The sequence below is a fragment of the Dasypus novemcinctus genome, chromosome 28 (assembly GCF_030445035.2).
Source record: "Dasypus novemcinctus isolate mDasNov1 chromosome 28, mDasNov1.1.hap2, whole genome shotgun sequence".
Taxonomy (NCBI): Eukaryota; Metazoa; Chordata; class Mammalia; order Cingulata; family Dasypodidae; genus Dasypus; species Dasypus novemcinctus.
This window is the reverse complement of record NC_080700.1, coordinates 33,566,408-33,589,983: the sequence shown is the minus strand read 5'-3', so window position 1 is coordinate 33,589,983 and position 23,576 is coordinate 33,566,408. Positions and strand designations below refer to the sequence as shown.

Genomic DNA, 23,576 nt, shown 5'->3' with positions numbered 1-23,576 from the left:
GAGCATGCAGTTTCCAAGGCCTATGAACTCAAACACTGCTTGCTGTTGAACTCTCTGAAGGCTCGCTTTCCATCTGTACGCACGTATGCACACATGCCAAAGCCGCTAGCTCATACCGTGGCAGTTGTCTCAACATTCACGAATTGAGCACGGACAAGTCTTAAGCTAAGCGTTTTGCACGGTCTCTTCTAGTTAATCTCTTGACAACACAAAAGATCAAGTAGGCTCTCTTGTCTCTATTCCACAGACGAGGAAACCCAGGGCGGCAGACATTCCAAAATTGGTCCCAAGGCACACAGCCAGTAACAGGCAGTCTCAATGCAAACGTACATCCATCCAACTCTAGAAGCTGAGCTCCCGGGTACTACAGCATTAATATAATAGCAATCATGGCAACATGGCTTCCATCAATGACCATCTTGTAGCCCCACAAATTGTGAAATTTTAGAGACTTCTGAATAACCCTCATAGCTTGTCTGTTAAATGGGCAGATGACAAGCCCAGATTAGTTGATTTCTTCCTCTTCTGGTCATTTTACCCACAATGCAGTTCAATCGTAGCATGGAATCCAATTCTAAATTGGGGGACCTGAAGTCCTCATAAAACTACGGTCTACACATTTTCCTTAATGCCTGATACATGTATTCTTTTTTTCTTCTTCTTTATTTTTTTTTAATGTTACATTCAAAAAATATGAGGTCCCCATATACCCCCCACCCCCCTCACCCCACTCCTCCCACATCAACAACCTCTTTCATCATCGTGGCACATTTGTTGCATTTGGTGAATACATTTTGGAGCACTGCTGCCCCACATGGATAGTGGTTTACATTGTAGTTTATACTCTCCCCCTGTCCACCCAGTGGGCCGTGACAGGACACACAATGTCTAGCATCTGTCCCTGCAGTACCACCCAGGACAACTCCAAGTCCTGAAAATGCCCCCACATCACATCTCTTCTTCCCTCTCCCTGCAAGGGAAGGGAGGCATCTGGATGTAAAGAGATGAGAAGAAATGGGAGAGGCGTGAGATTCAAATTCAGGGGGAAAAGGGACTGTGCCCAAGGGTCATCCCCCTTTCCTGGGCAACTGGGCGCGTCCTCGAAGTTCTACAGCGCCGTGCTCGCCGGCCAGGCCACGTGGAGTCCTGTTTACAGGACAAGCTCCCACTGGACACCTCTGACTGCCAGATGAAAATACTCCTCCAGGCACCTATAATTGGTATACAACCACTGAGCCAAAAAATGGATAAGGCATGGCCCATGAAGGCACTGCAGTAGAGTTGGGGAGAGAACGATATACACATAAGGGTAACTAGCAGTACAAGGTATGCCAACTATTGCTCTAGAAGAGCATTATGAGATCGTAACTAACGAGTTGTGCTTGACAAAGGGCTCTAACGGGAGCTCACGGCCTCCTTCTCAGAGGAGGGAGGAGTGTCAAGGTCATGTGCTCTTCAAGGTCAAAATGAGCCCCTGGCGGTAGGAAAGGGCACTCTCTAGGGCTGCAGGGAGGCTTTAAAGGTGGCTCCCTGTCTTGATCTTCTCCTGAGGTGGGCCTGCTTCACATGGCTCTTTTTTCTCTTATGTCCCATATACCTAGTGACATAAGCTCAATGGTCCCCAATTCCCTCTTATTGAAAAAAAAAGAGAGAGAGAGTCTGAGTGTGGCCCTGGGGAAAGGCCAGCCCAGGTCTGCTCTGCTCCAGGCCTTTGGGCGGGGGTTCTTAAGAAACCAGGGGCCCATGGATCCCCAAGGGGTCTGTAGAAACATTTCAGGGGGTCCATGAGTTTGAATTGAAAAGTCAAAAACACATTATTCTTCTTACGGGGACATGCTGGTGCGGATGTGACATAGTTATTAAATAATTCACAGCATAGTGTGGACTCAGTATGATTCCACATACTGGAATGTGGCGCGTGCTCTGAGCGCAGTGGATAACTGCACGAAGGTTGGTACGGGTGGTTTTAGGACACCATGGGAAAACTCGAATTTCTAAATGCTTGCCAAAAATGACCATTTGAACAGATGTTGAACCGTGTTAAGTTACCAGGTATTGAAATTACGGGAAAGTTGTAAAAGGTAAATTTTGAATAATCCTCAAATTTAATCTAAAGACATGCCAATGGTGAGTGGCCAAAACTATCTGCAGCTACATTCTGAGAAGGGGTCCGTGATTGTCACCTGACTGGCAAAGGGGCCCATGGAACCAAAAAGGTTCTGAACCCCTGCCTTAGAGAGACACAGCGACCAATCCGTTTCTACATCTTCTCACCAGGAAGGAAGGCAAAAGCTCAAGGTCAAGATGACCTTAAGATGACCAGGGACACCACTCAGCCTGCCTTGGACGAGGCAGAACGGGCCCTCACAGGGTCGAGGCAGCTCACCAGAGCAGCAGCCAAAGTGGGGTTCCTTTCTTGGGGTATCCTTTCAGGAGCCTGGGAAGAGACATCCAGCTTCTTACAGTTCCCAGAGCACTTTTACAAACCTTTCCAGAATGAGGGAGGGGAAAAAAAGTCATCAGTGCAGTAAGTCAGCTAATTTCCTAGAATAGAAGGGTATCTGTTCCCAGATTGAAGGGTCCACCAGGTGTTCTGGAAACAGGGCATAACAACTGACACTAGGAACAAAAACTGAAATTTTAGAACACCAGGGCTAAGAAGCTTCCATGCAGATGGATTAGATTTTCATACACAGGGTAAGGAATCAGTCTTCTCAGCAGAAATGCTGGAAGCTAGAATAAAATGCAGAAGAACCTTCATATTGAGAAGGCAGGTGGCTCTTGGACAAAGATCTCCAGTGCCCAGAGTTCCATTTGCCCCACTTGCCAGCCCCTGGCTGCAGTGGGGACCAATGGACCGTGCACAGATGTGGCAGGTGTGGCTTCCGAGCTGAGGGAATGAAAAGTGTCCACACTCCCCTCCCCCCCACACCCTTGCCCCCGTGACGTGCAGGGATCCTGTTGAGATGGCAGAAACACAGGTGGAGAACACCTGGATCCCTGTGGTACCTCATGGAAGAAACTTCCCCAATAGCCCCTGCATCCAGCGGGACCTAGATAATCAAGAAATAAACCCTCATGGGGACAGCCACTGTGATGGGAGTTCATTTACAATTGCAGCCCCCTAGCCTGTCCTGATTAAGAGATTTCCCATCTGGAATTCTATGGCCTGTCCAACTCTCAGTCAAGGAGAGAACAGAGATAGTTCCAGAAATGCAATATTTCAGAAGACGCACACCCCACGCTGAGGAAACATGTGGTCAACAAATGTCCCCCTCAAAATGCATGCATCTTAATCTTCAGAATTTGTGATCATCTTACAATGGCGAAAAGGATAGTGCATGGTGATTTAGTTAAAGACCTCGAGATGGGAAGATTATCCAGGATTATCTGGGTAGACTTTCTAAGAGGGCGCCAGGAGAGGCAGAGGCAGAGAAAGCTTGGAAGATGCTATCTTGCTAGCTTTGAAGACAGGCAATGGGGCCACGAGCCAAGGAAAATGGGCAGCCTCCAGAAGCTGGAAAACACAAGGGACTAGACCTTGATTTTAGCGCAGCAAGACCAAGGTCAGACTATAAGAGAATTAAGGTATGTTGTCTTTTGTTTGTTTGGGGTTTGTTTGTTTTTTTTATTTTAAAATTTATTTTTATCATGGAGAATTTCAGATATAAAAGTAGAAAGAGAAGTATAATCAACCCCCGTGCACCCATCAGCCAACTTCAACAATTATCGCATCACGACCAATGATTCCTTATCTGTACCCTCAATCATTCCTCTCACGAATTATTTTGAAACAAATCCCATATGTCATGTAATTTTAATCATACTGTAATTCAGTATCTCTAAAATATAAGGACTTTTAAAAAATATAGCCATAATACCATTATCATATCTAAAAATTAATAAGCCCTTAATGTCCAGTCAATGTTCAAATTTCCAGCTGTCTCATAACGTCATAACTCTTTTCAATGTTTGGCTGAATTAAGATCCAAATAAGGTCCACACATTGTAATTGATTGTTAAGTCTCTCTTAAAATCTGTAGGTTCTCCCTCCTTATCTTGCTTTTCTTCCTAAAATGTATTTGTTGGAAAAACCAGGTTGTTTGTGCTAATAGAATTTTTCCCACCAACTGGAATTTGCTGAGTGCATCCCTGTGACACCATGTAACATGTTCCTCTGTGCCCTGTGTTATCTGTCCCCAGAATTGGTAGTTGGCTCTAAAAGCTTGATCAGATCTGGGTTTGATTTTTTTTTTTTTTTGGTGGTATTGTGTATTTCCATTAGGTGGCATGTAATTGTAAAGTGTGTTGTTTTTGACTCACTAAGTTTGTGGTAGTTTGTTACAGCAGCAGTATGAAGCTCATACAACATGGATTCAGGAAACAGGAGCAAGGACAGAAGATGGGCAAAGGAAATCCCATGATGACAGTAAAGAGGTCCTGAGACACAACTGAGTGGAGGCTGAGCAAGCAGAGATATCTCATCAGGAGACACTGATAAAATATCTGACATAATGGAAGGTCCCAAGAGGAGAGTTATACAACTGGGAGAGAGTTTGAAAATCAAGCGGGGAAAAAAAGATAGAAGCGTATGAAAATAAAATCACAAAACAAGACAATTATTCATTTTAAAAAAAAAAGGAGGGAGCAGATGTGGCTCAAGCAGTTGGGCACCCATCTCCAACATGGGAGGTCCCAACTTTGGCTCCCAGTGCCTCCTAAAGAAGACAAATAGATGCAAAGAGCTGACACAATGAGCTGATAAATGAGCAGACGCAACGAGCAGGGAGTGGATGTGGCTCGGGTTGGGTATCCACCTCCCACATGGGAGGTCCTGGATTTGGTTCCCAGTGCCTCCTAAAAAAGAAGCCAGGGATGGGGGGGTATATGGGGACCTGTTACATTAAAAAAATAAAGACAAAAAAAAGAAGACAGACAGATGAGTTGACACAATGAGCAGAGACAACGAGCAGACAGACAACGGAGCCATGGGGTGGGGGAGAAAACTCAGTCATAGTGGCCCAGCTGCTGCTATTTATTTGCCTAGTCACAACAATAAAAACACTGAGTGCCAATTCAGCCCAAATAACACAGACTGAGGCTAGATGGGTAGAGGGAAGGAGAAAGCTGCACGTTTTGTGGAACGGGTGGACTGCCACAAAAGAGCTAAATCCTGCTATTCTGTCATAGTGTCTAAGGCTTGAATAAAATCAAGAAGCAGCACTCTAAGCAAGTTATTCAGAGCTATGTAAGTTAATACTGAAGAATCCGTTAAAAGAGTTCAAAGTATATCTTAAACCCCAACACCAACTACAATTCCAGTAAAGTAGCATGAAAGTCTAATGAAAAGAGATTCCATCTGAATCCAGTTTCATCACGCAGAAACACCAGCTCCAAAGAAGGGCCATCTGATATGGCAGTGAACCCCATCTGCCATGACCATAGAGCCCGTGGGTCTCTTTAGCCCTCAAAGGAACCAATACCTGGGGTTGTATCTACGTCATCTGTCTCTTAGATTCTGCTCAGTTGTGCATAAGGGCAATCCTTCTGACAGCCTCCAGACTCTTTTTTAGAGACTCGTAGCCATATAAACTCATTACTGCTTTTCATTTCCCCCTTATATTAGGTCAAACAGCATTTTAAAGTCATGTTATTATATGTAGACAGGGATATTCTGCTAGATCCACATTTAACCTTCAATTCAAGGTAATTTTCCAGTTGCATTATCAGTTGGTACTTGAAAGTGATCCCTCGGTGCCAGGGAGGCTCATCCCTGGGTGTCATGTCCCACGCTGGGGGGAAGGCATTGCATTTACATGTTGATTTTGGCTTCGAGACTGGCCACATTTGAGTAACATAAAGGCTGTCAGGAGGAAATTCCCAGGTACAGTGCTGCTCTAGGCCTTGTTCTTATTTCAGGCATATAGGCTCACAAGCATAGTCATTAGTGTCATGCTCTCACTGTTGGACCCTCATTCCTTCCTGGTCCTTACCGTTGCACCTGGGGGACTGCCGCTGCTCCCCTAGTGACCACGACAGAGCACCCCCATCCAGGAACCCAGTACCCCTCCCAGCTGTAGTTTTTAATTGTTGCCACTATGAGTATATCCAAACATTACCATGCACCCTGGACATATGCCCTGTATAGCTCCCTGTCAGCCATATATCACCTGTCAATAGTATCCTATACCAGTATTCCTCCGCTGCCATTGTTGAACCACTCTGTGATCCAAAACTTCCTGAAAATTGAAGCCCAATATATTGTCAGGTTCCCTTACTAGTAAGATGGCATATAGCGATGGGTTTAAAGGTTAGATATAGAATACGTGTTGACTTGGAAAAATTCTACATCCCATCTTATTCTTTTTTTTTTTTTCCCTACTTATTGAACTTCTCTTCACAAGAGCCATAGACCACAGTAATTCATATATACAATATGCAGTACTCCCACACATCTACCGTAAAACCTTTTCCTTTCCACAGCGATATTCTTATACCTTATTCATATCATATTTACTTACAGTGATGTAGAGACTCTGAGACAATAGCTTTCAAACAAGATGACATCTGTGCTTACATTGTGGACCATACTTTAGGATATACAGTTTTCTAAATTTTTAGTTATCCTATGTTTTACATTATGGTTTACATTATTAGTCTGTTGTCCCCTATATGTTTATGGTGTAATAGTACATGTTTTATATCCATCCTTGTATACTCTCGTGAAAGTCCTCTCTTATCCCACATTTACTTTGGTTCCACACATTTAACATCCATTTTCCCATCCCCTTGGTACCCACAGTGACAGCCAACCTCCATTTCCCGAGGAGCCACGGGCAGAGATACTTGCAACAGTGTTCAGGGCCTAACTTGCTCAACTGCCCCAATGCCCTGGGAGCCACCCTTTCTCTCGAGAGATACAGTTCCCTCTATTTGATGGCATTAGTCCTCCCCAGGATGTGGGTCCACCCCCACTCTCACTACTTGGGTCTCTATCCAATGGTACCACCCACTCTGGCAAAATGAGCATTCAGACATTCCCCAGGAGCCCGTCCCACATCAGACCATCCCCTCCGAGCATCCTAAACAGGTAACCCTCTTAATTATATTTTGATACTATTATCTCAGCATTTTACTCTCAACCAACACCTGACACTCTCCTATGTTCATATGCTACCCCTCCCTCCCCCCACTTTTTGGGCAAGATTACCCATCCGCCCGTCCCCAGCCCCCCTCAAACCCGCAAAGTCCCCCCCAATATATTTAGGGGATTTGAATCTCTGGACTGACAATATGATAGCCAGGCCCTAAGCCTCAACAGACTTCAGCTCCTACAATTTGATTTATTGGACTCACCTCACTCAGCTAAGATGGAGGTGAAGAAGGACAACCACCACACCATGGAGCCTAGAGTGCCTACAACTGAAAGCAGGAGGATTGCATCCAGTATCCATGTGGAATCTGAGCCTCCTCTTGACATAGAGATGCCACGGACATAACCAATCCAAGGTCCACAGAGAAAAGGTGGCATTGGAGTGGAGTGGGAAAAGTGGACATGGCGGCTGATATGGGTATGGGGAATGGCAGGAAGAGATGAGATGTGGAGGCGCCTTTGGGACTTAGAGTTGCCCTGGATGGTGCTGCAGGGGCAATCACTGGACATTGTAAATCCTCCCAGGGCCCACTGGATGGAATGTGGGAGAGTATGGGCCATGATGTGGACCATTGACCATGAGGTGCAGAGATGCCCAGAGATGTACTTACCAAATGCAATGGATGTGTCATGATGATGGGAGTGAGTGTTACTGGGGGGGAGTGGTGGGGTGGGGGTGGTAGGGTTGAATGGGACGTCATATTGTTTTTTTAATGTAATACTTTTACAAAATCAATTTTTAAAAAATGTCAAAAAAATAAAAGGGTCAACCTGGACCAGCAGAATATCTCAGTCTACATATAATACCAGGAGTTAAAAATGCTTTTTGACCTGAATAAAAGGGGGAAATGGAAAGGACAAATGAGTTTATATGGTTATGAGTCTCCAAAAAGAGCTGGGAGGTTATCACAGGGGTTGTTCTTATGCACATCTGAGCAGAGTCCCAGAGACAGATAAAGTAGATACAACCCCAGGTATTGGTTCTTCTGAGGGCTACAGAGACCCACAGATTCTATGGTCATGGTAGATGGAGTTCAGAGCCATCTCAGTTGGCCGTACTTTGGAGTTTGTGTTTCTGTGTGATGGAGCTGGACTCAGATGTGATCTTTGTCCACAAGCCTCTCCTGTTACTTTTACCAGAACTGTAGTTGTGCTGGGATTTAATGTATACCCAGGGGACCTGAATCTCTGGACTGACCATGTGATAGTCAAGCCCTGAGCCTCAACAGACTTGCAGGTCATACACTCTGGTTTATTGGACTTACCTCACTCAGCTAACATGGAGGTGAAGAAGGTCAACCACCACACCAGGGAGCCAAGACTGCCTACAACTGAAAGCAGGAGAATTGCATCCAGCATCCATGTGAAATCTAAGCCCACTCTTGACATAGATGTGGAGTGGACACAACCATTCTAAGGCCCACAGGATGGAGGAATAGAGTATGGATTAGACTGGTCTTACTGATATTCTATTCATGAACTATTGTGATTAGTAATCGAAGAAAATGTGGCATTGGTGTGGAGAAAGTGGCCATGGTGGCTGCTGGGGGTAGGAAGTGGGAGGAAGAAATGTGATGTGGGGGCATTTTCGGGGCTGGAGTTGTCCTGGGTGGTGCTGCAGGGACAGTTATTGCTCATTGTATGTCCTCCCATGGCCCACTGGGTGGACTGTGGGAGAGTGTGGGCTATGGTGTGGGCCATTGACCATGAGGTGCAGCGGTGCTCAGAGATGTATTCACCAAATGCATTGAATGTCTCATGATGATGGAGGAGGTTGTGGTTATGGGGGGAGAAGTGGGATGAGGCAGGTGGGGGTTATATGGGGACCTCATATTTTTTTAATGTAACATTAAAAAAACAAATAAAGACAAAAAAATTGTTTAAAAAATTGTTAAAAAAAAAAAAAAGAGTTCAAAGTGATCGTTTTTGAAGAGCAGGAAACGACGGGTAAGGAATGGCCAGGAACACATTTTTCCTGACAAGTAATATGAACTAGTTGGTTCTTTACTGTGCATTATGTGCATATAGAATTTTTTTTAACATTTTTAAATTTTTATTTGATTAACCAGTAATTTTGTAGGAAGAAGTAATAAAACAACGTCCATGTATGACTTTGATTAAAACTTAAAACGACATGAAAGGGCTGGCAAGATATTTGCAACCAGTGATACACAAGGACTTACTGTCTTTAACATGATACAAAAACTGGACAGGATTATGAAAAACTGTAAAATATGGTTGCCTCTGAGTGGTGGCATTATGCATATTTTTTCCCCTTGATGTTCCCCATGTTTCTATGCTTTCTACATTAAAACAGAATAGGAGCATGCACAACTTTTAAAATAAAAATAAATTGTTCCTACAGTCAGGAAAGAAAGAAAACAAACCTAAAGAAAAGCATTAGACAACGATACCGGTTGCTGCTATGATGAGTAAGTTCTTACAACTTTGAAAACTCTGAGGCAACTGGTATCCTGCCAAAGAATCATGGTATGGGTATCCATAATTTACTAAAGCAATTTTTTTTTTAATTAAATAGGCTTTCCAACAACAATGTACAATTTTAGATTTTCATACTTCATTTAAAGGCCTTCGGTTTCCACCAAGCTGACAAGCGGCCGAGGCCATAATTGTAACCTGTGCTCGTGTGGATAACATCTTATCAGCTCTAACTGGTCCTTGGGGACGGGGGTGGGAAGATGCAAAGAGAACAATTACATAAACCACATATTTTTAAACCTGTGGTTTCATGGAATTTTCTAATGAAAAAAGAAGAAAGTGGAACATGTGCTAAATGGCATTAAACATTTGTTGAGGGAGAAGCGGATTGATTCATTATGGTCTTCTTGGGAAAGAGGGGACGTGCTCATAAAATTGATAAATTTAGAAGTGGTGCCTCTGAACTCGGACCCAGCTCTCCACTGAAAGCGGAAATCTCAGAAGGCCGCTAGCTGAGTCAAGCATTTCCCCGAGAAGAGTGCAAAAGGCAGAGCGAAACAAGACCACGGGGAGGGGGGGCTTCCGGAGAAGAAACAAGAAGCCTGTTTGTGCCCCTTTGGCAGGTCTTTTTACCTTCTAAGCTGATAACTACCCATCTCAAACGAAAAGAACTAGGCACACAGTTCTGACTGCCAAAGCTCTTAGGAGTTATTTGAAAATAAAATATTCCCGTCATTAATTTTCCTAGTGCTTGCAAAGATCAAAGAGCTGCAAGGGCGGAAGGGCCTTCTTCAAGGTCATGCTCAAGAGAGTGAAATTGATTCCTGACTTCCAGGCTCATTCTGGGCTGACAGTTCTCTCTCTCTTTAACCCTAATGTATTTCTCATGAATCATTAACCACCTATTATCCAGTGCGATTGATTCTTCCATAATATGAAAGGCAGCTTTCCTTCTGTAGGTGGGTCTGTTTTGTTTTTTTAAAAGACTCTGGGTAAATTCAGGTTTGAACACAGAGAACAATGTACAGAGAAGAAAAACTAGATGGCAAGGGACAGTGAAAGGCTCTCCCTAGAGTGAACGGAGAGCCACACGGTTCCTACAAATTAGGAGACCAGCACCCAGAAAGCCACTGATGTGTAACTACTTTTAAAAGTCCAAAGAGAGAGAAAGGAAAAAAAAAAAAAAACAGACTAAAAGGAAAAAAAAAGTCCAAGGAGGGGAGTGGATGTGGCTCAAGTGGTTGAGCAGCCGCCTCTCACATGGGAGGTCCCAGGTTCGATTCCCCATGCCACCTAAAGAAGACAAACAATGAGAAGATAATGAGCAAAAACAACAAGCAGACAATGAGCAAGACAACAAGCAAAAACAAAACAAGCTGGGAGCACATGTGGCTCAAACAATTGAGCGCCCATCTCCCACAAGGGAGGTCCTGGGTTTGGTGCCTCCTAAAGAAAAAACAAACAGGCAATGAGCACAAACAACGAGCAGAAAATGAGTGCAAACAACAAAAAACAACAATGAGCAAACAGACAAGGGAGCCAACTCAGAGGGTGGGGGGGGAAGTCCAACAAAAAGGGGGGGGCAGTGGAGTGGATGACCAAAAAAAGCTGTAAAAAGGACTCAGGGTCCATCCCTGCCTGTTCACGGCCTGCCTGCTTAAATAGGGCCTACTTATCTCACAGCCCGAAGAGATGCATTATTCTCCTCTTTCAGGAATTAAAAAAGGAAGCTCAAAGAGAGCTAGTTAAATCCTTATTCCAGGAGAACTAGTGGCACAACGAGGATATGAACTGAGCTCTGATTCCAAACCCCGCACTTCTCAATCTCCTGGGCACAGGCTTAAATGCCAAGGTCAGAAGGAAGAATCCAGCAAGGTAAAAGAGCAGCATGTTTGAAACCCAAGGGGCAGGGACCATAGCAGCAGTCCTGGGGGATAGCGAGTTGATGTTTTATTAATTTCATTAATTTTTTTGTGTTTGGAATTTTCCCTCTTTCTGCCCTAGATAAAATAAGAAGGCATCATCTACTTTGTCAGAATGCCAGCTTTTTCCAAGAAGATAAGACAATGTGGGTCTTTACCACGTCCAGTGGACTGTTATCGACAGCGGGAAGAAAGCAGGAGGCCTCCTAGCAGCAGCTCCAGCTTCAGGAGCTTTCCCCGTAATGGACGTGGGCTGGACGGCCACGCATTTCGGTGTCAGAATGTACTCACTCATAGACCATAGAAAAACAAGGAGGGTGGCCACATCCACACCCCAAAAAATAGATTTCGGGGGACAGAAGCAAGACACTCATTGCTCTCTTGAATCTCAACCCTACTCTTCCAAGAAAAAAACAGATTATCCCCAAATGAGGTTGTGTGCAAGGAAAACCTCAGTAGCCTGCCCTTGATGAGATGGAAGGTTCTGGACCTAGAAACCTCCGCACTGACCAACGCTTGGCCAAGCAACCCATCAGCAAGCACATTCCCCACACCTTCCATGAGGAATAAGAAATTTCCCCAATGTGATTCGTAGCGGTTGGAGTTCTTCTCTATAGGGTCAAAGTAAGGAAAAGAAATTATGGTTTTCTTCTAAGAGAACATTAAAATATCTGATGTGGGGAAGCGGATTTGGCTCAATGGACAGACCTACCACATGGGAGGTCCAAGGTTCAAACCCCGGGCCTCCTTGACCCGTGTGGAGCTGGGCCCACGTGCAGTGCTGATGCGCGCAAGGAGTGCCGTGCCACGCAAGGGTATCCCCCGCGTAGGGGAGCCCCACACGCAAGGAGCGCGCCCCATAAGGAGAGCTGCCCGGCACGAAGAAAGCACAGCCTGCCCAGGAGTGGCGCTGCACATGCAGAGAGCTGATGCAGCACACGCAGAGAGCTGACGCAGCAAGATGATGCAACAAAAAGAGAATCTCAGTGCCACTGACAAGAATGCAAGTGGACACAGAAGAACACACAGCAAATGGACACAGAGAGCAGACAAGAGGGGGGAGGCAGGAAAGGGGAGAGAAATAAATTAAAAATAAATCTTCAAAAAGGAAAAATCTGATGTGTCTCCAGGTTTAAAGGAGTGACTTTGAAAAGACAAAACAGAAACAAAAGCACAGCCTCTGTTAGGGCATTTGGTTGTGGTGCTGCTAAATGCCAGCAGGCTGAGCGAGTCTCTTATGGACACCACATGGTTTGAAAAGGTAATGAACTTCTTCCCTTAAAGCACCTGTGAATTGCTGCTGACGTCCTTTTCAGAGAAAGACATAGCATAATATATAATTTTTTAGGAGGTATCGGGGATTGAACCTGGGGCCTCGTACATGGGAAGCAGGCACTCAACCGCTGAGCTACACCTGCTCCCCAGTATAATTTCTGTATATAAAATGATACAGTCTGAACAGTAGAAATAGTAGAAATGAATTCCAAGTAGAAGAAACTGGAAGAAGATTGGGATTCATAAAATAGTTGAGGACATGAGAATTATGAGGAAAACTAAAAAAAGAATGTTGGGGAAAAAATATAAAGATGTTCTAAATTGTCCTAATAATAGGTGTCTAAGGACAGGGTTGATGTGTATCAAATCAAAAAACAGGGCCTAGCAGGGCATAACACTCAACAACATCTGATAATCAAAGATATTAAACCTAACCCCTTCAAAACTGAATTTGTTTACTTAACTTTACTGTGAAAGTGTGGAAATAAATGGACAGAGTTGATGGTAACACATTATAGCGAGCAGACCTAACACAGCTGGTTTATAAATGGGATTGTGGCTGGAAAGGGTAGGCTCTATCTCCTCCTCTCTGCGCAAGCACAAAGCGGTGGCAAGAAGTCAGGAAAAGAAAATATGAACGTTTGCCTTTAAATAGGAACTTAGCTGAAAAAGTGAAGTGAGCTGTGAGGCGCAAGTGGATTTTAAAAACAAGCGAAAAGCAGAGGCTTTTGCTTCTTCCTTATGAAAATACTGGAAGGAATGAAAACCGAGGCCCAGCAGGAGCTGGAGTGGCACACAACCCGTTCCCCACATGGCCATTCCTGGCGGAATGTGAAACCGGTGGAAGTGAACTCTTAAAGAAAAAAAATGAAAACTGGCCCGGAGACCTCAGTACATTTTCTGGGATTTAAAAATTTTATTTGATCTAGATCGCAGCTCTTTGGGTCTTGGCTCCAAAAGTTATTTCTGAGGGCTATACAAATATGAAAAGTATGGGTCTGGGCTCGGTCCTGCTCTCCACTGCCAAGCTGGGGGTTCAATCCAAGGGCCAGCCATGTGTGAGTCCTTAGCTGCTGGGTGCCACCATGTCGCCCGGATAAGGCAGTGGGCTGCACACCCAAATCACCGACACGGGGCGGCTCTGCCAGGCACGCAGGGGGGCTCTGCCTGGCAGTCAGCCTGTGGCACTTTGGGGACACGTTTCCACCCAGCCAGAAGTAATGAGCATGGACCCAAAGGTGTTAACACACCAATATTATCTTTACCCATTTCTGTATTCTCATTATTACAGCTACTGCTTAGAAAGTCAAGAGTGTTTTTGATACTCTCCTCCTGCGTAATGAAAATACAGTTAGAGCGAAAGAATCTGTATTATATAAACCTCTGTTGGTTTCATGAGATGACTGTCACGGTTTCCAAACTTGGAATAGAATTTATAAACCTGGATTTACTCTGAAAGCGGTCTAAAACGATCTGCTATCACCTGATCATTTTCTGTGTATCCCGGGAAGTTTTGGGGGGTGGGGACAGGGTGACACAGACGTGACCACAGCCAGGGAAGGCCCTGTAGGATGGCACCCACAGTGAGCCCGGCAAACACCAATGCCAGACAGGCAGGAAGAAGCCCAGAAGGGTGGCCCCAGCTGGTCAGCAAAGACCAAGCTCAAGTCCACCAGTCAGTCCCTGTACTGACAACGGTAAAAGCCAGCTTGGCCAACCTGGAGCCCAAGTAACAGCCAGACAAGCCACCAAGGGAAGCAGCCTGTGGGTTCCACCCGGTCTCCCATCCAGGGCACAGCTAGCTGGAGGTGAGGAGAGTTAGTGGGAAGGGAACTTAGCAAGCGCTCTGCCCCATTCCCCCACCCCCCACCCAGTCTCAGTGTCCTATAAAACTGCTGCGACAAATCCTATAAAATAGGCGGCTTAAAACAACAGACAACATTTCTTGTCTCAGATCTGGAGGCTGGAGGTCAGAAATCAAAGTGTGGGCATGGCCAGGCTTCTTCTAAATCTGTAGGATTCCAGCAAAGGTTTAACAGCCACCTGTGACGTTCTTTGGTTGGTGGCGTGTTGTGGATTGAGTCACGTCCCACAAAGTCATGCTCAAGTCCTAAGCCCCGGGCCTGTGGATGCGATCCCATTTGGAAATAGGATCTTTGAAGGTGTTGTTAGACAAGGTGAGGCCAAACCAAATCAGGGTAAATCCAGTACAACTGGAGGAAGCTCAAGTAGGAGGCAGATAGCCATGTGACAGAAGCAGAGGTCGAGTTTCAAACGCTAGCAAGCCACCACCGGAATAGACTTCCGAGAGAGCGTGATGACCTGCTGAGGTCTTGACTTTGGACTCCCAGCCTCCAAAATTATGAGACAATAAATTCCTGTTGCTTAACCCGAACAGTTGACAGTATTTGCTATAGCAGCACTGGCAAACTAAGACATGGCATAACTCAATTTCTGCATTCATCATGGGGATGCCTCCTTTCTCTATCTTTCTGTCTGTATCCAAACTTCCCATCCTTATAAGGACACTGGTCATACTGGATTACAGTCCACTCTGTCTAGTTTGACCTCATCTTAACCAGTCACATCTTCAAAGATTCTATTTCCAAATACAGTCCCTTTCATTGGATCACGGTTAGGATTTTTTTCTTTAATCTACGGTGAGGATTTGAACATCATCTTTTGGGAAAACATGCTTCAATCCTTAGCACTCCCTATTTTCCCTCCTAGGCAGATTACAACCAAAGAAAATAGGTTTCCCTACAAGAAGAGTTATAGCACTGAGTCATCGTGACATTAACAAGAGATTCTTCTATCACAAGCCACACGATTCTCTCTAGATCATTAGCAGTGAAAGCAACACAGAAAGTGCCCAAGGAAATGGTTTTCTCCATATTCATGATCTCTAGAGCAGCATTTCTCAAAATGTGGGCTCCCCCGATCAGCACATCTGATCATCTGGGAGCGGATAAGAAATGCAAATTCTCAGATCCCACCGCCGACCTCCCAAATGAGAAAGCTGGGGCTCGCCCCAGGGTTCTCCATTTCAACAAGCCTCCAGATGATTCTGATGAAGCTCAAGTTCAGAATAAGGGCCTGGTGGGTAGAACCCGGCTGGGGGGCTGGGAGTTCTGATTTGGGTTCTAGTTCTGGATTTGGGGGTCCAGTGCAGGGAGCAGGAATGGGAACTCATGGGAGTCTCTCTGTGCATCCGATCCTGGGATCTGGGAATACCCAGCCAAGGTGGACGTGGTCCTTCCGCTTGGATGGTGCATGCCCCTCTCTGCTCTTGTGTTCTTCTAGAATGAGGCTGTTCTTCTTGTGGTCCTCCTTTTGACATATTCGTGTTCCCAACCCCGGCAGCCTCACACCCACACAGCAGATATGCAGAGCATCAGTGGTGGGTCCATGCACATCCAACCATCAACACTCCACGTTGGACCTCTCTTTAATGCCAGTCTTCGTTGAGTCAATACCAATCACTGCTGGGTGCTCGCCACGCACCCGTTCATCCAATCCCTCCACTTATCCTGTGCCGTGGGTAGTATTTTTAGGTCCCCACTTTGCACATCAGAAAACTGAGGCTCAAAATAGTAAGTTTGGTGGTTCCTCGAAAAGTTAACCATGGAATTTTCAGGTGACCTGGCAATCCCACTTAGGTATATATCCAATAGACAGAAAGCAGGGACTCAAACAGATATTTGCACATCGATGCTCGTGGCAGCATTGTTTGCAAGAGGTGGAAACAACCCAAGTGCCCATCAACAGATAAATGGATACACAAAACGTGGTACACACACACAATGGAAAATTATTCGATCTTAAAACGGAATGAGGGAAGCGGACTTGGCCCAGTGGTTAGGGCGTCCATCTACCACATGGGAGGTCAGCGGTTCAAGTCCCAGGCCTCCTTGACCCATGCACAGTGCTGATGCGCGCAAGGAGTGCCCTGCCACATAGGGGTGTCCCCCGCATAGGAGAGCCCCACGCGCAAGGAGTGCAGCCCGTAAGGAGAGCTGCCCAGCATGAAAGAAAGTGCAGCCTGCCCAGGAATGGCACCGCACACACAGAGAGCTGACACAGCAAGATGATGCAACAAAAAGAAACACAGATTCCCATGCCGCTGACAACAATAGAAGCAGACAAAGAAGACGACACACCAAATAGACACAGAGAACAGACACCTGCGGGGGGAAGGGGAGAGAAATAAAATAAATTTTTTAAAAAATGGAATGAAGTTCTGATGTGTACTAGAGCCTGGATGAACTTTGAAGAAATCATGCTAAGGTGGATTAAGTCATACACACAATGGGACAGATACAGAAAGATTCTACATATATGAAATAGCTGGAATAAGCCACCTCAAAGACGTAGAAAGAAGAATGCAGGTTGCCAGGGGCATGGAAGAGGGAAAGTGGGGAGTTAATACTTAAAGGGTGTAGGAATTCTTTGGGGGGTGGTGAAAATGTTCTGAAAATAGTGGTGAGGGTTACACAACAACGGCCAATGTACTTAATGTCACATTAACTGTACATTTCAAATGGTCAAAATGATTTTTGTTAGGTATATTTTACCACAATTGGAAGAAAAAAAAAAAGAATAAGTCATTTGTCCAATGTTATCCAGCTAGAAAGTGCCAGAAGTGGTGTTGAAATACCTTTCCCATGTGTTCTTTAAAAAAATTTTTTTTTTTTTCCTGCAGTAACATAATACACAATTTCCCATTTTGCCCATTTTTAAGTGTGCTCTCCCGAGGTGCTGATCTCATTCACAGTGCGCTGCCAGCAGCACCACCCGAGGCCCTGGTATGTTCTTCTTAAAGCCCCCACCCCTGAACTCAAAACCCAACCTCAGGGTGAGCCGGCAGCCTCTAAGCTCAGGGCTGCATCCTCCTCCCACCACCTCCCTGCTCTTGCACTTTGCGGGCATCGACTTAACGTGTCAAAGGCTGAGAAAACCCAGTCTGGGCAGAGCGACGACACTGCCGTCTGCTCTAGGATTTCATGGGCCAGAAAGAAAAAAATTTAACGTGAAAGCGAGAGATAGAAGATAACCAAGTTTTTATCTGCCTAGTACAGCCCTCTCCCCAACTACTAATCACTATCACCATCATTTCCTACAAGGGAAAAAAAATTGATATCAAAAGAAGTACTAGACGGCGGACTTGGCCCAGTGGTTAGGGCATCCATCTACCATACGGGAGGTCCGCGGTTCAAACCCCGGGCCTCCTTGACCCGTGTGGAGCTGGCCCATGCAGAGTGCTGATGCATGCAGGAGTGCCGTGCCACCTGGGGGTGTCCCCTGCATAGGGGAGCCCCACGCACAAGGAGTGTGCCCCGTAAGGAGAGCCGCCCAGTGTGAAAGAAAGTGCAGCCTGCCCAGGAATGGCGCCACACACACAGAGAGCTGACACAACAAGATGATGCAACAAAAAGAAACACAGATTGCTGTGCCACTGACAACTACAGAAGTGGACAAAGAAGCCGCAGCAAATAGACACAGAGAGCAGACAACCGGCGTAGGGGGGGAGGGGAGAGAAATAAATAAATAAATAAATCTTTAAAGAAAAAAAAAGTACTAGAACTGGTTAGCCCTGAATCTCAGCAGAGTTGCAACACCTACTCTCCAGTTCATTGGACTCAACCAGGACAACTAACAAGGAGATGATGATGGGCAATAACCATCCCAAGGAAGAGAGAAAGTCTGCAACAGCAAGCAAGATAGCTCCATCCACCAGCCCCACAGGACTAAGCCCCCTCTCAATTAGAAGCAGAGTGGGCATCACCATGCCAAAATCCTCAAGACTGGGGAATGAACAATGGACTTAAGTAGACTTATTATTATTCTATTATCGACTTATTATTCTAGCAATGGAAGAATCTGTATCATGGATATAAAGGTAGTGGTCAACAGAGGTTCTGAGGGGTGGGAGAGGAAAGAATAGGTGCAACATGGGGACATTTTGGGGGGACAATTGTCCTGCATGACATTGCAATGACAGACACAGGCCATTACACATTTTGTCATAACCTATAAAATTGCACAGAGCAGAGTGTAAACTATAATGTAAACTATAGTACACAGTTGGTAGCAATGCCTCAATATGTGTTCATCAATTGTTAACAAATTTACACACTAATGAAAGATACTGTTAATGGGGGAAAGTGTGGGAGAGGGAGGGGATGGGGAATATGGGAATCCCCTATATTTTTTATATAGCATTTATGTAATCTAAAGCTTCTTTAGAAATGAAACAATAGACAAAACACATGCACAAAGTATAAAGGACATAAGTTTAGAATACTGTACTGCACATATTTTCTTACATACAACCATCAGGAGAGGGTCCTTGTTCTCCTCATTTCTCGGTCCATTGGCATCAGTTTTCACTAAAGCCAAGAGAGTGGCAGGGACCTACACCGAACAGACATGGACACAGCAGGCCAGCCAGGGTGCCCTGAGAAGCCTGGGAGCAGGGTTGAGCCTGGGGTGGAGTCACTCATGCAAGGCAGGCTGGGAGAACGGGGCTGGCCCTAGGGCTTGGGCTATGGGGGTCCGGCAGGTGGACAAGGGGCAGCAGATGGGAAAGCTGGAGGGGTGAGGGCAGCGCCAGGCCCCTGTGCTTGGGGCAGCCACCGCCATGGGCTAAATCCTGCCTCTTTTCCTCATCCCCACTTGCTCTCCCCATGGTCTAACTGGAGGTCACTCCGACATCCCTCCTCTCTCTACTCTTTCCTTGCAAATGGGACAGGGCCAGGAGCTGCCGTAGACCCAGGAGCTGGTCAGGCCAGAGGAGGCTGTTCCTACCGGGGACAGGCTAAGACAATTCCCCCCGGGGGAGAAAAGCCTTACCTTGCTCGGAGGTGGCCCGTGGTCATCCAGGTAAGTGGAATTGCCTGGGGGAAGAGAAAAAAGGAGAGAAAGTAGGTGAGTCCATTTTATTTCTAAATCCCTAAATGAATTGAGTGCAAAGTCACTGAAATACAAGCATGCCGGCTATATTACTATTCAGACAACAATTACAACAAAAAATGTTTGCTCTGTAGCCGAGCTAGCCAACTTTGACTCATATGACCATCCTTGGTGAATAGTTCCAGCAGGTATAAAAGTATGCACACACAAAAAGTTAAAAAAATAAAAAATAAATTTTTAAAAATGAAGTATGCACGAACACATGTATGCACATGGAAGCACACATCGTTATTCCTCACCTACTATCTATACAGATTATCTTAGGCCAGTGGCTCTCACTTTAGCCTGCAGACTGCTCAGGTCCCACTCCTAGGGTTTTCTGACCGAGCAGCTCTGAGAATCTGCATTTCTCACAAGTTCCCCAAGTGAGGCAGATACTGCTGGTCCAGGGACCCCACGTGTCTGACAAGTTATCGTTTTCCTTCCTCTTTTCAGTCTAGCTTGGTTCCAAAACTTGATTTGTCTTCCGGCACATTCGCTCTCAGAGGGCCTGGTTACTGTTTCCTAGCAAATAAGACTCAGAGCTCAGGGTTAGGTAGGGAACTAAAGTTTATTGAGGTTTTTATCTATATCCACGGCTTTACAGGTATGCATTCATTTAATTCAAATGCTGGCGGTGACGATGAGTAGCTCCGTTCGGGAAATCCAGGAGCATGCTCAAGGCCAGGCATCTGGTCAACCACAGAGCACGAGCCGGTTGGTCTTTCCAGTGCATGCTTGGGCACCTGCTCATCTACACGCCAACCTTGAAGCTTCCATCTCAGGCTTCTTCCCAGCCCAGGCCTGCAAACATCACCAGCCCCTCCAGGCTCGATCCTGTGGGGGAGCCAGTGATGGCAGGGGGTACAATCCTGGGCTCCCCTCCACGAGGGGCAGCTCTTGTCAGTCCAGGCGGGACCGTTTTCACATGAAAGATGACCACACTCACAGATGGAACAAAATGTACTGGAAACACAAGGATATTTACGGAGAGAGAAAAAGGAGATTAGGAAATAAGGTGAGTCCCCAAGTCTGGCTGGCTGGGGGGTGCTTCTGACAGTGGAGAATGAAAGTGACTTAAGAAATTGGAATAAAAAAGGGAAGCAGCATGTCAGCCAAGGTCATTTCAACTGGGCAGCTTATCCAAACCTAATAAGTAAGTGGTTTGGGGCTCACAGATTTTTCCATATTGAGTCATCATCCAACCCTGATCACCTTTCCCTCTTTCTGTGAGTTTTCTGATTCAGAAACTACTAATCCCCAATGACTGTACTCTAACCAGCTATTCTGTATATGTTAAATGGACGCCGGGTCCAATATTCATGCATAAGACACACAAATGCAAACACTGGGCATGCTCCTTATTGGGCTATTTTCAGGAAAGTTTTAAATGTGAAGTTGCTGGATAACTTGTTATTTATTTGCTCTTATGGCGCTGAATTCCACTGGGAGCATACATAAATAAGAAATAAGATCTATAACAGGCTCAATAAAGACAATGTGCATCAAGTAATTCAGGAAAACGGACACCCATGTCTAGAAGAGTATTTGGAGCTATTTCACCATAATGTAGTCAGATCAGGTGTAGAAATTCCCATCATGGATTCCTGGAGGGTATGGGAAAGCAAGACACTCTAAGTCCTCCAGGCATTAATCTCAAGGACACAAGAGAGCTCAAACAACATTTAGTTTTAGATTAGTCTCAAAACTAAATGTTCACTTTAAAGTCAAAGCTCCTAAAAGCTCTAACATGAAGGGTTTAAACATCTGAGGACTCTCTCCAGTACCAGCCTGGGCTCCCACGGTTCCCCCAGCCAGTCCCCCACGGGTGGCTAGCACTTCCTTTCCAGGCTTCCTTCACAGGTTCCACCTTCCGAGCCCAAGAGGCATTTTTATCTTGATTTTCCCCTGTACCCCCAGACATTTCAACCCATCCGCAAGTGTACGGTGATGTGGGCTATGGGTGGGAGGCTCTTTGTCTCTTTGGAGATAACCTAAGCTGTCTGTCCTGACTTGAGGGTGTAGGACAGTGAAAAGCTGCAGTCCTGCTCTTGGTGACCGTGGCAATGCACGCTCTATAGACATACCAGTCAGTCCAGGGAAACTCTGATGGTGGTGATGCCAAAACTTAAGGGAACTTGGACTTGGCCTCGAATGGGAACCATAATAGAGCCTGTGCATAAATTCAAAATCATCTCATGCTGTATCCAAGTGTGCCTAGTCTCTAGAAATCCAGTTAAGTGATGTGGGCTTTGAATGTTCAGAAAGGATGTAAGACTGAATGTGTATTCAAGGTTGCATCCATAGGAAATGTGGGCAAGATGCTAATTCAAGCTCACCTGAAAAGTGAGCGATATGTTAATTCAAAACCTACCTGGTACTCAGGCAAAGACTTAACTAACAAAGAAAGTAGTTTTCTTTGATAAAAGCACCATTTAACTCCCCCTCCCTGTATAAAAGGAACTTGAAAATCTTGTTCTAGGCTAGGGTTTGAAACAGAAAGCTCCTGAGTCAGGCCGGCATCAATAAACCATTTTTCCTTCTCAAAATCATTCCTGAGTCCTGCCTTTCTATACGCAAATAAATGAACCTCTCTCAAATTCTACAACAATGGGCTCTGCCTTCAAAATATACATCAAAACAGACCTCTTCTCACCAACTCCTGGGGCCACCCCAAAAGCCTCTTTGTCTCCTCATTTATTGCTAATGTTTCCCTACTCAGGAAGCAGCCAAAGGGACCTTTTAACTTTATCAATAGCTATGTCATTTACCTGCTTAAAATCTGTTTCCTCAGAACAAAGCAGTCAACTCCTCACCAGTTGAGGAGCTCAGCCTAATACTGGCTCTGTCTCCAGCACAGCAGCCATTAGCATCCTTCCCTGGCCTCAAGCAAGGCACACCAACCTGCACTCACCCCAGGACCTTTGAACTGCTCTTCTTTCCACTGCAAAGCTCTTCTCCACCCTCCTCTCCTCAAGTTCCTTTCTTCTTTCCTTCCTTCCCTCCTCCCTCCCTCCTTCTTTCCTTACCGCCTTACCTCCCTCTCTCCTTCCTTCTTTGCTTGCTTCTTTCCTTCCTTCCTTCCTCTTTTGCTACCTTTCTTCCTTCATCCCTCCTTTCCTTTCATTGTCCTACAGAAGATTTTCACAACCAGATGTCCTGACACAGTTCGGTTCACACTCTTCAACACTCCCTTCTGCAAGCAGAAACGCACAGGATTTCCATCAGCACGTGCCTGTGCTGCCCTCCAGGTAGAGGTAGAGGAGTCGCCATCAAGAGCTGTGTCCCTGTGATTTATTAGAACACAGTGGCCATCAGTGGCCCAACTGTAACTTGTCTCTCATTATGTTTTCCTCCTTGTGTCCCTTGTTGCACCAGCTTGCCATGCTTGCTCATTGCGTAAGCTTGCTCTCTTGCTCATCTTCTTTAGGAGGAACCAGGAACTGAACCCAGGACCTCCCATGTGGTAGGTGTGAGCTCAATCACTTGCGCCACATCTGCTTCCCTAGGCAGAGCTTTTCATCCCAGGGTCTTGCAGTTCCCTAGTGCCAAGTAAACTTGGCCTTCAGAATTTTTTTAATGACGTTGGTAACTGGTCAGCTGAAGAGATCAAAGGCTAAGCACCCTGATCTGAATGGGCTCCTGAACATGCAAGAAACTTCCAGGTGCCCTGCCCCATTCAGTAGTCTATGCAGAATGGTAACTTTGGGAAGGAAGGTCAGACCAAAGCCTCTGGGCCTTGGGGCTCCCAGCTTGAGCTCTAAATCTGGGGAGGGAAGAAGAGGGGGAGGCTGATAGGGCGCAGAGCTGGAGAAGAGGAGCACTCACCAGACCTA

The 23,576-nt window shown here is 45.7% G+C and overlaps 1 protein-coding gene across 1 annotated transcript in view; it reads right to left on the bottom strand.

Moving 5' to 3' along the window:
* UST (uronyl 2-sulfotransferase) overlaps nt 1-23,576 on the bottom strand; it is a 350,244-nt gene that overhangs the window by 181,559 nt on the left and 145,109 nt on the right. Inside the window, exon 2 of the mRNA XM_058289681.2 lies at nt 19,642-19,685. Coding sequence (XP_058145664.1) covers nt 19,642-19,685 — 44 coding nt within the window. The remainder of the gene's footprint in view (nt 1-19,641; nt 19,686-23,576) is intronic.